General features: G+C 45.4%; 1 protein-coding gene across 1 annotated transcript in view; it reads right to left on the reverse strand.

Annotated features, from left to right (window-relative positions):
* Nucleotides 1-17,391, reverse strand: part of LOC124805383 (casein kinase I-like) — a 321,183-nt gene that overhangs the window by 65,212 nt on the left and 238,580 nt on the right. The window contains 3 exon segments of the mRNA XM_047265945.1: nt 588-619; nt 666-753; nt 13,643-13,757. Coding sequence (XP_047121901.1) covers nt 588-619; nt 666-753; nt 13,643-13,757 — 235 coding nt within the window.

Below are 17,391 nucleotides of genomic sequence, written 5' to 3' on the forward strand. Positions count from 1 at the left end.
AATAGTGACAAAGTATTCTAACTCATCCACTGTAAGTGCTGTTTTCTTCTCAACTGTTTCGATTATATTTTAATGGCTGTAATGGATTTTGGGTTCCAGATAAAGCTGTAACTTTGTTATTATTATTTACATTATATATCATCAAATTATCTCACATTCTTGGAATATGGATACAAAACACAACAAAATTCCAACAATGGGTAGTTCAGATTGGAATATCAACATTATTATAAGAAGGACAGACTACTACTCATCATAAATACGACATGAAAACACACACATATTTGCAACAGCAATCACACCTTATGCACACAAGAGTGCTAACTATGGCTGCTCCGGCCAAAGTGGTCCTTTGTGCTTGCTTGTGTTAGCATTTTCCTTTCTGGAGGAGGGTTAGGCCCAAAGCTCCATTTGTAACAGTCTTTTCATTGTACCTGTCTGCAATTCAACATGTCATCTTCACAGTGAGTGGTAATCCATCCTTTTAATGTTATTGTTGATATAACAGAATTCTCCTACTTTTCTAAACTGCCTACATGATTAGGAAATAATTTCAAATTGTATGCAACAGGCAACATTTAGCTTACCTTTGCCTAAATGTGTGTTGATGCTCATATACCTTGCAGTTCCAGTTAGACTTTTATGTTCCCGATATGGTATGTTACCTTGCAGTTCCAGTTAGACTTTTATGTTCCCGATATGGTATGTGCTTGTTGGTTTCTAAGTCTATATACTCCTTCGCTAAGCCAAAATCTGCAATCATAAGAGCCATTTACATATACAGTTTTGAGAGCTGTAGATAAATATATTACACAGAAAATGAAAACTTAGCTACCTTACTTGTACCATTGCTGATTGTCAGTGGCTAAGTGGCTTTTTTTTATTTTTACGTTTTACTACAAATGAAATCGGGCCTAGTTTTTTTTTTACTGTCACTTATGACTTCTGGCAACAGTTTGTTAATGTTAAAAATGACATTCCACTACGGTTTCGAGATCACGTTAAACTATAGGGGATATTTCAGTTCAGAGATCAGAGGATTGCAAGGGCAAACATCTCCAATATGTACAGGGCTAGTAAAGCACCATTGTATTCAACTCCACCTCTTATGAGGACAGTTTAATTGCGCTTATTATTTAATAATTTATCCTTATGGCACTATATACGTAAATACAGGATACACACAATGATATAGTACTTTAGTTCTGTAAGAATTTATGTCCCCTCAAACCCAAATACACCTGAATCCCTTTTTGCAAGATTGCATTTTCGCAATGTCAACACTTTGGAGAAGGGGCACAGGAAGCTGGGAAAAACCTCTGATATTTATGCACATATCTGCAACAGGGTATTATTATGCAGTTCTTTAGACAAAGTTAATTATCATTATTGCCTATTATGAGAATTTCAGAGCACAAAATATTATTATTATTTCTCTTTCCTGTCTCAGACGTTATGTCTGGTTAAAAATGGAAAGTGACGCGGACCTTGATCAAGCGTGACTTCCTTTTAACTGTACGGTATATGTTACATTGCATTTAGGAACTTTCAGATAATTGAACATGTATCAATAATTACAGATTTCTGTAGTTGTATATATACGTTCAGATGTAGCTGTATTGCGTTGATGTACTGGTGGATATTGTGTGGTATGACTACTGTAGTTGATAGTATAATGTCCTTGACTTCCTCAGCCAGTTGGACGTATTTTTCAATTTTTTCTCCTGTTTTCTTCTGTATATTTGTTGTATTGGATATGGATATTTTGATTAGTTGTGTTAATTTCTTCTTTTTATTGGTGAGTATGATATCAGGTTTGTTATGTGGTGGTGTTTTATCTGTTATAATGATTCTGTTCCAGTATAATTTGTATTCATCATTCTCCAGTACATTTTGTGGTGCGTACTTGTAGGTGGGAACGTGTTGTTTTTATTAGTTTATGTTGTATGGCAAGTAGTTGATGTATTATTTTTGCTGCATTGTCATGTCTTCTGGGGTATTCTGTATTTGCTAGTATTGTACATCCGCTTGTGATGTGATCTGCTCTTTCTATTTGTTGTTTGCAAAGTCTGCATTTATCTGTTGTGGTACTGGGATCTTTAATAATATGCTTGCTGTAATATCTGGTGTTTATTGTTTGATCCGGTATTGCAATCATGAATCCTTCCGTCTCACTGTATATATTGCCTTTTCTTAGCCATGTGTTGGATGCATCTTGATCGATGTTAGGCTGTGCTAGATGATACGAGTGCTTGCCATGTAGTGTTTTCTTTTTCCAATTTACTTTCTTCGTATGTGTTGATGTTATGTGATCTAATGGGTTGTAGAAGTGGTTATGAAATTGCAATGGTGTAGTCGATGTATTTATGAGTGAGTGCTTTGTGTATTTTGCTAGTTTCTGCTCCTTCTAGAAAGAATTTTCTTAAATTGTCTACCTGTTCATAATGTAGGTTTTTTATGTCGATAAATCCTCTTCCTCCTTCCTTTCTGCTTAATGTGAATCTTTCTGTTGCTGAATGTATGTGATGTATTCTATATTTGTGGCATTGTGATCGTGTAAGTGTATTGAGTGCTTCTAGGTCTGTGTTACTCCATTTCACTACTTGAAATGAGTAGGTCAATATTGGTATAGCATAGGTATTTATAGCTTTTGTCTTGTTTCTCGCTGTCAATTCTGTTTTCAGTATTTTTGTTAGTCTTTGTCCATATTTTTCTTTTAGTTCTTTTTTATCTATTCCTATTTTTTGTCTGTATCCTAGATATTTATACGCATCTGTTTTTTCCATCGCTTCTATGCAGTCGCTGTGGTTATCCGATATGTAATCATCTTGTTTAGTGTGTTTTCCCTTGACTATGTTATTTTTCTTACATTTGTCTGTTCCAAAAGCCATATTTATATCATTGCTGAATACTTCTGTTATCTTTAGTAATTGGTTGAGTTGTTGATTTGTTGCTGACAGTAGCTTTAGGTCATCCATGTATAGCAAATGTGTGATTTTGTGTTGGCATGTTCCAGTAATATTGTGTCCATAATTTGTATTATTTAGGATGTTGGATAGTGGGTTCAGAGCAAGGCAGAACCAGAAAGGACATAATGAGTCTCCTTGGTACATTTCACGCTTAATCTGTATTGGCTGCGATGAGATATTATTTCAATTTGTTTGGATATTAAGTGTGGTTTTCTAATTTTTCATTACTATGTTTAGGAACCACACCAATTTAGGATCTACTTTGTATATTTCCAATATTTGCAGTAACCATGAGTGGGGTACACTGTCAAAAGCTTTCCGGTAATCAATGTATGCGTAGTGTAGCAACCGTTGTTTAGTTTTAGCTTGATATGTCACCTCTGCATCTATTATCAGTTGCTCTTTACATCCTCGTGCTCCTTTGCAACAGCCTTTTTGTTCTTCATTTATAATTTTTTTCTGTGTTGTATGTGTCATTAATTTCTGTGTAATTACTGAAGTTAATATTTTGTATATTGTTGGTAGGCATGTTATGGGGCGATACTTAGCTGGGTTTCCTGTGCCTGCTTGATCTTTAGGTTTCAGATAGGTTATTCCACGTGTAAGTGTATAGGGAATGTGTATGGGTCTGCAATGTAACTGTTAAATAATTTAATATAATGGAAGGAAACATTCCACGTGGGAAAAATTATATACGTATAAAATATGTCTGCTTGTGTCTGTATGTGTGGATGGATATGTGCGTGTGTGCGAGTGTATACCTGTCCTTTTTTCCCCCTAAGGTAAGTCTTTCCGCTCCCGGGATTGGAATGACTCCTTACCCTCTCCCTTAAAACCCACTTCCTTTCGTCTTCCCCTCTCCTTCCCTCTTTCCTGATGAGGCAACAGTTTGTTGCGAAAGCTTGAATTTTGTGTGTGTGTGTTTGTGTGTCTATCGACCTGCCAGCGCTTTTGTTCAGTAAGTCACCTCATGTTAAATAATTTAGTTAGATGTGAACTTCTTTAGCCAGAAATTTGCTTTTTTATCTTTTCCAGGGGCTTTCCAATTGTGCGTGGGGGGGCGAGATCGAGGGGGGGGAGGAGCGAGGTCGGAGGTCGGGAGGAGGAGCGAGGTCGGAGGTCGGAGGGGGAGGACGGGGGGGGCAGGTCGGAGCGGGGGAGGGGGTCGGGGTCGAGGGGGAGGGGGACGGGGTCGAGGAGAGGAGAGGGGGTAGAGGGGAGGAGAGGGTAGGAGGCAGAGTGGGGGGGTGGGGAGCAGGCAGAGTGGGGAAGGTGGGGAGCAGGCAGAGTGGGGAAGGTGGGGAGCAGGCAGAGTGGGGAAGGTGGGGAGCAGGCAGAGTGGGGAAGGTGGGGAGCAGGCAGAGTGGGGAAGGTGGGGAGCAGGCAGAGTGGGGAAGGTGGGGGGGAGCAGGCAGAGTGGGGGGGGTGGGGGGGAGCAGGCAGAGTGGGGGGGCGGGGGGGAGCAGGCAGAGTGGGGGGGGGAGCAGGCAGAGTGGGGCGGGGTGGGGAGCAGACAGAGTGGGGGGGGAGCAGGCAGAGTGGGGGGGGGAGCAGGCAGAGTGGGGGGGGGAGCAGGCAGAGTGGGGGGGAGAGCAGGCAGAGTGGGGGGGGGAGCAGGCAGAGTGGGGGGGGGAGCAGGCAGAGTGGGGGGGTGGGGAGCAGGCAGAGTGGGGGGGGTGGGGAGCAGGCAGAGTGGGGGGGGGTGGGGAGCAGGCAGAGTAGGGGTGGGTGGGTGGGGAGCAGGCAGAGTAGGGGTGGGTGGGTGGGGAGCAGGCAGAGTAGGGGTGGGTGGGTGGGGAGCAGGCAGAGTAGGGGTGGGTGGGTGGGGAGCAGGCAGAGTAGGGGTGGGTGGGTGGGGAGCAGGCAGAGTAGGGGTGGGTGGGTGGGGAGCAGGCAGAGTAGGGGTGGGTGGGTGGGGAGCAGGCAGAGTAGGGGTGGGTGGGTGGGGAGCAGGCAGAGTAGGGGTGGGTGGGTGGGGAGCAGGCAGAGTAGGGGTGGGTGGGTGGGGAGCAGGCAGAGTAGGGGTGGGTGGGTGGGGAGCAGGCAGAGTAGGGGTGGGTGGGTGGGGAGCAGGCAGAGTGGGGGGTGGGTGGGGAGCAGGCAGAGTGGGGGGTGGGGAGCAGGCAGAGTGGGGGGTGGGGAGCAGGCAGAGTGGGGGGTGGGGAGCAGGCAGAGTGGGGGGTGGGGAGCAGGCAGAGTGGGGGGTGGGGAGCAGGCAGAGTGGGGGGTGGGGAGCAGGCAGAGTGGGGGGTGGGGAGCAGGCAGAGTGGGGGGTGGTGAGCAGGCAGAGTGGGGGGTGGTGAGCAGGCAGAGTGGGGGGTGGTGAGCAGGCAGAGTGGGGGGTGGTGAGCAGGCAGAGTGGGGGGTGGTGAGCAGGCAGAGTGGGGGGTGGTGAGCAGGCAGAGTGGGGGGTGGTGAGCAGGCAGAGTGGGGGGTGGTGAGCAGGCAGAGTGGGGGGTGGTGAGCAGGCAGAGTGGGGGGTGGTGAGCAGGCAGAGAGGGGGGTGGGGAGCAGGCAGAGAGGGGGGTGGGGAGCAGGCAGAGTGGGGGGTGGGGAGCAGGCAGAGTGGGGGGTGGGGAGCAGGCAGAGTGGGGGGTGGGGAGCAGGCAGAGTGGGGGGTGGGGAGCAGGCAGAGTGGGGGGTGGGGAGCAGGCAGAGTGGGGGGTGGGGAGCAGGCAGAGTGGGGGGTGGGGAGCAGGCAGAGTGGGGGGTGGGGAGCAGGCAGAGTGGGGGGCGGGGAGCAGGCAGAGTGGGGGGCGGGGAGCAGGCAGAGTGGGGGGCGGGGAGCAGGCAGAGTGGGGGGCGGGGAGCAGGCAGAGTGGGGGGCGGGGAGCAGGCAGAGTGGGGGGCGGGGAGCAGGCAGAGTGGGGGGCGGGGAGCAGGCAGAGTGGGGGGCGGGGAGCAGGCAGAGTGGGGGGCGGGGAGCAGGCAGAGTGGGGGGCGGGGAGCAGGCAGAGTGGGGGGCGGGGAGCAGGCAGAGTGGGGGGCGGGGAGCAGGCAGAGTGGGGGGCGGGGAGCAGGCAGAGTGGGGGGCGGGGAGCAGGCAGAGTGGGGGGCGGGGAGCAGGCAGAGTGGGGGGCGGGGAGCAGGCAGAGTGGGGGGCGGGGAGCAGGCAGAGTGGGGGGCGGGGAGCAGGCAGAGTGGGGGGCGGGGAGCAGGCAGAGTGGGGGGTGGGGAGCAGGCAGAGTGGGGGGTGGGGAGCAGGCAGAGTGGGGGGTGGGGAGCAGGCAGAGTGGGGGGTGGGGAGCAGGCAGAGTGGGGGGTGGGGAGCAGGCAGAGTGGGGGGTGGGGAGCAGGCAGAGTGGGGGGTGGGGAGCAGGCAGAGTGGGGGGTGGGGAGCAGGCAGAGTGGGGGGTGGGGAGCAGGCAGAGTGGGGGGTGGGGAGCAGGCAGAGTGGGGGGTGGGGAGCAGGCAGAGTGGGGGGTGGTGAGCAGGCAGAGTGGGGGGTGGTGAGCAGGCAGAGTGGGGGGTGGTGAGCAGGCAGAGTGGGGGGTGGTGAGCAGGCAGAGTGGGGGGTTGGTGAGCAGGCAGAGTGGGGGGTGGTGAGCAGGCAGAGTGGGGGGTGGTGAGCAGGCAGAGTGGGGGGTGGTGAGCAGGCAGAGTGGGGGGTGGGGAGCAGGCAGAGTGGGGGGTGGGGAGCAGGCAGAGTGGGGGGTGGGGAGCAGGCAGAGTGGGGGGTGGGGAGCAGGCAGAGTGGGGGGCGGGGAGCAGGCAGAGTGGGGGGCGGGGAGCAGGCAGAGTGGGGGGCGGGGAGCAGGCAGAGTGGGGGGCGGGGAGCAGGCAGAGTGGGGGGCGGGGAGCAGGCAGAGTGGGGGGCGGGGAGCAGGCAGAGTGGGGGGTGGGGAGCAGGCAGAGTGGGGGGTGGGGAGCAGGCAGAGTGGGGGTGGGGAGCAAGCAGAAATTTGCTTTTTTATCTTTTCCAGGGGCTTTCCAATTGTGCGTGGGGGGGGGCGAGATCGAGGGGGGGGAGGTTGGAGGTCGGGGGGGCGAGGACAGGGGGGTAGGTCAGGGCGGGGGAGGGGGTCGGGGTCGAGGGGGACAGGGACGGGGTCGAGGGGGAGGGGAGGGTGTGGGGAGGAGGTAGAGGGGGCGGGGAGGAGGTAGAGGGAAGGGGTTGGAGGTAGAGGGAAGGGGTTGGAGTTAGAGGGAAGGGGTTGGAGGTAGAGGGAAGCGGTTGGAGGTAGAGGGAAGGGGTTGGAGGTAGAGGGAAGGGGGAGGAGGTAGAGGGAAGGGGGAGGAGGTAGAGGGTAGGGGAGGAGGTAGAGGGTAGGGGAGGAGGTAGAGGGTAGGGGAGGAGGTAGAGGGTAGGGGAGGAGGTAGAGGGTAGGGGAGGAGGTAGAGGGAAGGGAAGGGGAGGAGGTAGAGGGAAGGGAAGGGGAGGAGGTTGAGGGAAGGGAAGGGGAGGAGGTAGAGGGAAGGGAAGGGGAGGAGGTAGAGGGAAGGGAAGGGGAGGAGGTAGAGGGAAGAGGAGGAGGTAGAGGGGAGGGGAGGAGGTAGTGGGGAGGGGAGGGAGGGGGGAGAAAGAGAATATGAATGGAGCAGGGGGAAGAGTGATGGGAGAAGTAATGGGAGGCAGTGGGAACATGTTGCAGACATTTTAGACCAGGGGGTCTGCGAGAGGGTGGGATATGTTGGAGAGAATTCCCACCTACATAGTTTAGAGAAACTTATGCTGGAAGGGAGTATCCAAATGGCCTGTATAGTGGAGCAGCTAGTGAAATAATTTGTGTAGAGCTGTGCAGCCTGTTGGGCAACAGGATAGTAAAGCCTGTGGTTCACCATAGTTAGCAATTGTCATTCATTAAATTAGATGTTTGGCTAGTTATCACACCCATACAGAGTGCTGCACAGTAATTGCAGCACAGCTGATATATAGCATGTTTGCTTTCACATGTAGCCCTGTCTTTTTTTGGGTTAGAGATGCCTGTGACTGGACTGCGATAGGAGGTGGAGTGTGGGTGTATGAGATAGGTCTTGAACCTGAGCTAACAATAAGGGATTGACTCTCAGGGTGCGGGATTAGGGATATACGGAAGTGCGGCAGAACACTACGGGCGATGGGAGCAGGATTTTGGGTAGAGTATCCCTCATCTCAGGACATGATGGGGCATAGTCAAAGCCCTTGTGAAGGATGTGGTTGAGCATTTCAAGGTCAGGATGATGCTGGGTGATCAGACAACTGCTGGCCAGTAGCAGGTTCACATGTTTACTGGTGTTGGAGAAGGATCTGGCACAAGAGATCTGTTTATGATGGTGGTGACTAAGATATTTTCTGTCAATAATGGCTCTGGGAAGATTATCGGTATATTTCAACAACTCCTGCTTTCCACTGCAGATGTGGCTTGAATGCCTGGAATGGACTGTTTGAGATGGAATGGGTGACAGCTGTAGAAGTAGAAGTACTGTTAGTGGAGGAAGCAATCTGCAAGTTGGAGATCAACATCTTGAGCCGAGAAGAACTAGCAAATTTGGGAGTAGGTGTTGACGTTATAGAGGAAAGAGCATAGATTGTCCTTGCCACATGTCCAAATCCTGAAAATGCAATTAACAAAATATGAACCAGCCAAGGGATTTTAGATGTTGATTGGATGGAACAGATTCTCACATAGGGCCCAGAAGTAAGTTGCCATGGGATGGTGTCATGCGAGCACCCATGGCAGTATCACAAATTTTTTATAGTTTCTGCTGCTTAAAGTGAAATAACTGCGGGTCAGCAATTGGTTGGCTAGGAGGATCAGGGAAGAGGTGGTGGGCTTGGTATGAGGAAGACATTGGGAAATGTTGTGTGGTCATCAGCAGAGAGGATGCTGATGTACAAAGGCCCATTTGTGTGCTTTCATAGATGGTCCTGCCTCTAATAAGGTAGGATAAGCCTGTGACAGGACTGGATAAGGACACACATGGTGGCTGAACCAGGCAAAAGATTGGAGGCAAGTGTGGCATTATGGTTGTTTTTCCAACACATGATGACACTGGATAATGAGAGGGTTTTGCAACTGATTCTTGCGGATGGGAGGAGGATTGACAGTATCAAACAGGAAATCAGTCTCCAGGCCTTGTATGATAGAGTCCTGTCAGTGCAGGCCTTAGCATATTGGGCTACAAAATTTTTGTCATTACAGATGGGCTTCCCTTGGATAGTCAGTCTATAAGGGAGTAATTTTTTGGTGTGTAAGGGATGACAACTGTCAACATACAGGTACTGTTGATGTTTAGTGATCTTGATATAGACATAGCTTTGGATGGAACCCTCAGGGTTGGATGTCAATGACCAGGAAAGTGCAAGCGGGGCCAGGTGAAGTGGGGGAGGAAGAAGGTATTGAGGCTGTGGAGGAATGGGAATAAGGTATACTGGCTCTGGGTCCAAATCTTGAAGATATCTTCGATGAACGTGAAACAGGCACAGGGTTTGATGTTTTGGGAGGCTAGGAAGGTTTCTTCTAGAAGGTCCATAAACAGATTGGCATAGGAGGTTGCCAGTGTCCATGGCCATGCAGCAGATTATCTTGTACATCTTACACTCAAAGGATTAGTAGTTATGTGCAAGGATGAAATTGGTTAGGTGTATTAACGAAATCAGTGATGAATTTGGAGCAAGAAGTACCTTGGGGAAACATTGTTTGATGGTGGCAAGGCTATGGGCGTGGGAGATGTCGGTGTATAGGAAGGTGAGAACAGTAGCAAGTAGGGAACCAGTTTGTAATGGGATAGGCATGATTGGGGGTTGGTGCAGGAAGTGGCTTGCACCCTTAGTATGGGAGGCTTGGTTACAGCCAATTGGTTGGAGATCTTGGTCGATGAACATGGATTTTCTTTCAGGGGGAGCACAGTAGCCGGCTAAAATGTGGCATTTTGGATTTTGCCCTTAGTGTGTGTGTGTGTGTGTGTGTGTGTGTGTGTGCGCGCGCGCGCACGTAAGGAGGTGGATTCACCAGAAGATAAATTCTGGTCTGGGTCCCCAGGTCTGAGTAGGGGTTGGAGGTTATGCTGGACATCTGGGATAGTTGTATCAAGTGGTGAAAGAATAATAGTACACCACAAAAAGAAGGCGAAACATGGTGAACAGTGTGAAAAAGTTCGAAATACAAAACTGAGCTTATGTATTGGTAATTAAGTGGTATCCCGACACCCTCAAAAACATATGTTTTTCATATTGGGTGCATTCTGCTGCCACCTACAGCCACGTACTCCATATCAGTGACCTCAGTAGTCATTAGACATCGTGAGAGCAGAATGGGGAGCTCCACGGAACTCATGGACTTCAAACATGATCAGGTGATTGGGTGTCACTCGTGTCATACGTCTGTAAGCAAGATTTCCACACTCCTAAACATCCTTAGGTCCACTGTTTCCAGTGTGATAGTGAAGTGGAAATGTGAAGGAACACATACAGCACAAAAGCGTACAGCCCGACCTTTTCTACTGACTGACAGAGACCACCAACAGTTGAAGAGGATCGTAATGTGAAATAGGCAGACCTCTATCCAGACCATCACAAAGGAATTCCGAACTGCAGTTAGGCAGGAGGTGAGAAAACTTTTATTTCATGGTCAAGAAGCTGCTCATAAGCCACATATCACACTGGTAAATGCCAAACGATGCCTCACTTGGTGTAAGGAGTGTAAACATTGGACGATTGAACAGTGGAAAAACATTGTGTGGAGTGACAAATCACAGTACACAATGTGGCAATCCGATGGCTGGGTGTGGGTATGGTAAATGCCTGGTGAACGTCATCTGCCAGAGTGTGTAGTGCCAGCAGTAAAATTCGGAGGCGGTGGTGTTACGGTGTGGTCGCGTTTTTCATGGAGGGGGCTTGCATCTCTTGTTGTTTTGCACGGCACTATCACAACACAGGCCTACATTTATGTTTTAAGCATCTTCTAGCTTCCCACTGTTGAAGAGCAATTCGGGGATAGCAACTGCATCCTTCAACACAATGGAGCACCTGCTCATAATGCACGGCCTGTGGCAGAGTGGTTACATGACAATAACATCCCTGTAATGGACTGGCCTACACAGAGTCCTCATCTGAATCCTATAGAACACCTTTGAGATGTTTTGGAACACCGACTTCGCGCCATGCCTGACGGTCTGACATCGATACCTCTCCTCAGTGCAGCACTCTGTGAAGAACAGGCTGCCATTCCCCAAGAAACATTCCAGCACCTGATTGAATGAATGCCTGCGAGAGTGTAAGCTGTCATCAAGGCTAAGGATGGGCCAACACAATATTGAATTCCAGCATTACCGATGGAGGGCACCATGAACTTTGGAGTCATTTTCAGCCAGGTGTCCAGATACTTTTGATCACATAGTGTACAACATCTTGTTCAAAAACATCCCCAACTTTGGCCACAAAATTTTTTACCCCTACCTTACACTTAATGTGCATGGTCTCCTTCAAAATACTGTCCTCCACAATTGATACACTGCTCCCAATGCTGTTTCCACTTCCAGAAGCAGTTTTGATATGTCTCTTGCTGGTTCACGTAAAGCCCCATCTGCGAATTTTCTTTTATCTTGTCTATAGTTACAAATTTTCGTCCTTTCACTGGACTATTCAATTTTGGAAACAAAAAAGAAGTCCACGAGGGTCATCTCATTCTCATTCATGTGATCCAAAAGCTCTTCACAGATTGCGCGGTAAAGGTCTTTCTGATCTTGACTCTTGAGTCATGGGACAAACGTGTCAGCAACAAGATGCTTTCTAAGATGCTGTGTTAGGATTTCATGGCATGATCCAACTGAAATGTTCACATTCTTCTGTAATCTCTCATACAGTCAGAGGATCACCTTTAACATCTGTCTGCTCTGCCACTTTTTAAACGGTGTGAACTATTCATAACACCAATTATGGCTTATGCACTCGTCACAATAGGCTTCCTGCATCATCTGGTGTGTCTCTGTAAAGGTATTCTCAAGTAATGCAGATACATTGCTCCTCCAACTATGCCATCTTGAAATTTGCTAACCGTGTGACACAACGTTCTATTCAATACAGCACTGAACAATAACTAACAGACATACGACAATGAAACTTCCGGCAGTTACATATCAAACACAGGCATGTGGAGCCATGCCAACTGCATTTCACTCCAACATAGCATTGATGTGAAAATTACGAATGTTCCAGAATTTTCTGAACAGATCTTGTATGTTCCAAGGAGACATGATACATATCAACTATTCGATTAAGGTTGAGGCATGTATGTTTTCCTGCACACCATGCAGTGTACATCCAGAAGATGAAAATCTAACCTCTTCATATTGGAATGCATTAAATACTCTTCACACCAAAGTAAAGTGTGCAAGCTCTCACAAAAATGTGGTTACATTGTCTACAAACCCTAAAAGCCTACTGAGTCAAAACACTATTGAAATTTATGGAGAGTTAACATGTTACCTGCAAGAACTGGCCATAACTGTGAGATATCAAATACTGATGTAGTAAATTTATACAATAAAGTAACTGCTTACATGACACTTACCTGTTTTAATTAAATCTGACAGGCACTTTGTAAATGGCTGTATTGCTTCCAGAAAACATTGTTAAAATTTATAAAAGATAACAGGAAGGATGCAAGGGTGAAAGAATGTATAGAATGACCAAAAATTTCTGTAAATTATGTCAGTTCAAGGGCCAGGTAAAGCCAAAGGCTTCCCAAATTCCAAACTGCAGAAAGAGGCAGTCTGCCCACACTTATCCCACATCTGACATAACACTGTCAAATTTTCTTACAAAAACCAACAGCTCTTAAAATTTGTAGAAACTGATTTGCTGTTTGAGTATCATCTGTGAAAACAGAAGTGAGTAAGTCACTGAAGTTCTCATCTATTTCAGTTACTAGATCTGTCAAGTATATGAGACAACTGCAGGTGTGCACCACAACCCCACTTGGTTGAAAGCACCACAACCACAGTGGGTTGCGTCCTTGCACCATGCAAAGAACCTGTGGGCAATGCTAATATGACCAATGTGATAAAGACATGTGGTCGAGTCCTTTCAGGGAAATCTGAGGGCGAACCATCATGCAGTAGCAATCCTTTGATCATTTGTAGTTTACTACAAGTGATAATTGCTTGGAATAGAGTAGAATTCTTTCAAAATTGTGGTACTGGCTTGTAGGTCTGTCATATTCTGGGGGTAGGAGTCCATGCTTTTTGTCCTCTTAGTAGGCCACACCAGAGGATGTTGGTGCTTCTCCTTGCTACATGGAGGAATTGAACCAGCAAAAATGTTTGTTAGCCAAGTGTCAAAATGTTGGCAGCTGTCTCTTTGAGGTGTACTGTCACTCTCCTCATTATGTTCACATCTTTTTCATTATGTCCACAGTTACAAATAAAGTTTTATCATAATTAATATTATTTTGTTTTGACATTCTCTCTATGGACAAACCAAGACAGCCATTGGCCCTCAGTATTTCCTAGAAGATATTCAGTTCAGATTCCAAGCTGTTATTGTCATTGCTATAGAGGATAGACAAAGGAAATGTGCCAAGCTGTGGTTGTCTCGACCTGTCCCCCCCCCCCCCCCCCCCTCGCATGCACGTGATGGAGCATTCCCCAAACATTCTAGCACAATAAAAGAGCTCACTGTTCTGGAGGTTCAATATAAAGTTTGCATATAATATAAAGGAGATCATAACAATATTAAAACAACATATACATACCTATAATATGTATAACTTTATCCTTCTTTGTAGTACTACGTCCTATGAGGAAGTTTTCAGGTTTGACATCTCTATATATCAGGTGTCGACTATGTACATACTCTATCCTATGAAGCTGTAAACACAATTTTTGTTTTGTTAAACACATACCAGGGAGGAAATCAATACAAATTCAATAACTTACTAAATCTTTTTGCTTATGTTACAGTCTTATATATAAAAATTGCAATAAAAACTTCAAAATCATGAATGCAGACAGAAATTAAGATTTACTGATATAGTAAATTCAAGTTGGGTGGTGACATATTGGCAATAAACTACAGTAATGCTACACTTTCATCCCTGCATTATTTATAACATATCAGTGGCAAAATGTATCATATAGCTAACATTTCATCTAATATTGAACTTCCAGTTAGTGTGAAGAAGAAATGTAACTACATGTAATGGCACATTTTTGTACTGTTTTCACCTTGGGTATAATGATAAACATAAGTACTCTTTACACCTGACTCAAAGTGAATTATACAAAAGAAAAGAGCTTGCTTAACACCAAAGCAGATGAATCATAAAGAGAAGAAAAGAACAAATACCTAATTATCAAGTTTTCCTATGGGGGGAGAATGGTTTAAAAAGATTTAGAAAATCTGCACTTGTCAACTGTTGCTCTGGATGCCTGTAAACTATGATAAGAGAGGGTGATATAGGTGTAATACTTGTTGACTAATAGTTCAACTGGAAGACAAGAGATAAAGACATGATTATTAGTGCAGGCATATGTCTGACATGGACAGAAATATAGTAAGGAATATAGTTCATTGTTACATTACAGTCTCGGAAAGTGATGAGGGAATGCCAAAAGAATGACATAAAATATGATGAAAATAATGTGGCTGGTCAGAATAATGCAACACAACAAAATAATGAAGTTACAAATATCTAATAAAGTCATAGTTTAATGGAACTATGCCACTGCCAAGAAAACGGTATTTCCTGACACTACAAGCTGCAGTAAGATCTTCACTGCTGTTGATACTTATGAAGTGTATGATGTGTTTTCTTGCCGTAAAACAGATGCAGCAATGGACCAACGACTTTCACATCCACAGCATTTGCTGTACAGAACAATCACCACTTTTATTAAACAAGTCAGTAACTGTACGCAAGGCCTCCACGCCATGAAGGTTAGCAACTCCCTTCTAGGGTACACACCAAAATTCGTGCAGAAACAACACAGTCATCTTATTTGCTGATAGGCCATTATTTTAATCCCAGAAAAGGAAGATGATTTCATCCCCACCCCCCACAAAAAATAAGGTAACCTACTGCTAATGCACATCTGATTTTAAGTATTCATGTGCTCACTTTGAAGTGTGACAGTCTATCACAACCAGAAAGTACGATGCATCGAAGATCATAAATGAATCATGGACACCAGAAGGTCTTTGTCGGCAAAAGCCACTCCATGCTAATTATTGCAGTTCTTCCATGACACACCAGATAAGAATAAAAATAAAATGCAGTCACTAAATGAAGACACTATTCAATCTTCACAGTACAACAAGAAACACTACTTTTTTTATCATATCTGTTTGGTATATACATCAATACGTATATACATAAATACCTGGATGTATAAAGCATACAGTCACAAGACAATGGGTAGTCAGCGCTCTCTGAAGTTGTGTGTTACTGAACCATTAACTTAAGACAGGTTTAGTGCGACACTTGTATGTTACATATGAAAGTGCCCCTCTTACTGTATTCGTCTCATGTCAAAAAGCAGCTTTCATTTCACAGCAGTTTCAGTAAATACCAATTCTTGTGATATGATATGGCTCTTTTAGTCTGACATTTGATTTACCTGCATAATTATCAGTTATAGGTGTCACTATAATTCATGGTATTACAAATTCCACTATCACTATAGAAAAAATTAATCTACCACCTCCCCCCCTCCAAAAAATAAACATGTTTTAACATAATGTAGCAAAAGGGCTGGATAAACATCAGGTATTCAAGTCACATGACCATTTCCAGCACACTAGTATTAGTGTAGAACAGCTCATGTGGCCTGGAAGTAAAAATCATAAAAGAAGCATTCTTCGATTATGCTAGTACCTCTTCACATACGTAACACTTCAAACCTCCTTAGTACCCTGCTACTATAATTTGTATATGTACTGTGGGGTCAGTCATTCTCCTTCCTTGAAACACATTTATATTGCCATCCTCAGGACCATTATTCTTAAAACTTCACTTTTTATCTCAAATTTCCACACTACTTATCTTATAGAATATCAGATCATCTCCCCTTTCTCCAACTTGAATCACAGGTGAAGCTTCTGCAATGGCGAAGACCTCTTGTCTGTGTTTTATCAAATATCTTAACTTTTTCTGCCTTTCTTCAATGACTTCAAAAAAATATCTACTTAAGACCCTTGCCATTTAGCAGATGATGGTGTCAATAAACTTGCAGTAGCTGTTCCATTACCCACAATATGCGTGAAAATGTTATGTAAAATTCAATGTTCCTAATAAATAGTAATGAAAAAGTTTTTCACACTGAAAGATTTTTAATAATTACATAAATTATTACGGGGATTAACTTAAGACACAATTTGTTGACATAGTACATCAAACTAAGATATGCATCTGTATAATTTTACACATAGGAAGAAAAACTAACTAAGATACCAAAGACACACAGAAGAAGGAATGTTTGAGTACCCTTGCTCCTCTTGCACCAAAACACAATTTCACCGTATGACAGAGTTGTCGAGAAAGAACGCCCCAATTTTGAGAAAAGTTTAGTTACATGGAAGTTTGGCTACCAAAACTACTCTGAACTCTCTCAAATATCCAATTCCTAACATAGGAAAAAGAGCTATTCTCAAAACATGCATAGTATGAAGGAAATTGGTGCTCAACTTCACTGAGCTTTACAGTGAGGGCTTCAACTCACATGAAAACAAAGTTTCAACATATGAGTTAGGTTTAAAAGGAAACTCTCCCATCATGAACAGTGATGTGGAATGAATGGATTAATGAAGAATGAATGCAGCATCAAACATCTGGGCTGAAAATGAAACCAAACGAAAATGTAAATAACTGATGCAAATCGCTAGAACACGTCCTTCATCCTGCAAGTTTTTAGTAGGTTTCAATGGAAGCCCAGCAATGTGCTTCATATAAAAAAAGTTTGTCTTGATGCTGAATTAGTTGACAATATCTCCTTAAAAATTCACTGACAGTACCATTTGTTGCAATAATAACTGAAATGATACAAAAAAGAAAAATGGACATTGATATTCAGGAAATTTTATATGAAAATAAAAGTGTAAAGAAAAGTAAACGAAAAATACCAAAGTCTACGAAATGGTCACACAATACAAAGAAATACTGCTGGGAAGATACAGAACTACTTATTTTCAACCTTTATACTTACAAGCTGAGTGGCGATCATAAGGACTGTCTTGAGAGAAAACCTTCGTCCACACAGGTCAAACAAATCTTCCAGACTGGGTCCTAATAACTCCATAACTAACGCGTTGTACTTCCCACAAGGTCCGAAGTAGAACACCTCAGGGATTCCTTCTACAAAAGTTCGAAATGAATGGAAAAAATATGGATGAGTAAGTGATGACACTAGTGATAAGGAATGGAAAGATACAGAAGGAAGGGATGGATGTAAAACTTATGAGAAATCGCCTTTGGAAACAAAAAAAGGGAAAGTCACAAAAAATATT

The sequence above is a fragment of the Schistocerca piceifrons genome, chromosome 7 (genome assembly GCF_021461385.2).
Source record: "Schistocerca piceifrons isolate TAMUIC-IGC-003096 chromosome 7, iqSchPice1.1, whole genome shotgun sequence".
In the NCBI taxonomy this organism is placed as follows: Eukaryota; Metazoa; Arthropoda; class Insecta; order Orthoptera; family Acrididae; genus Schistocerca; species Schistocerca piceifrons.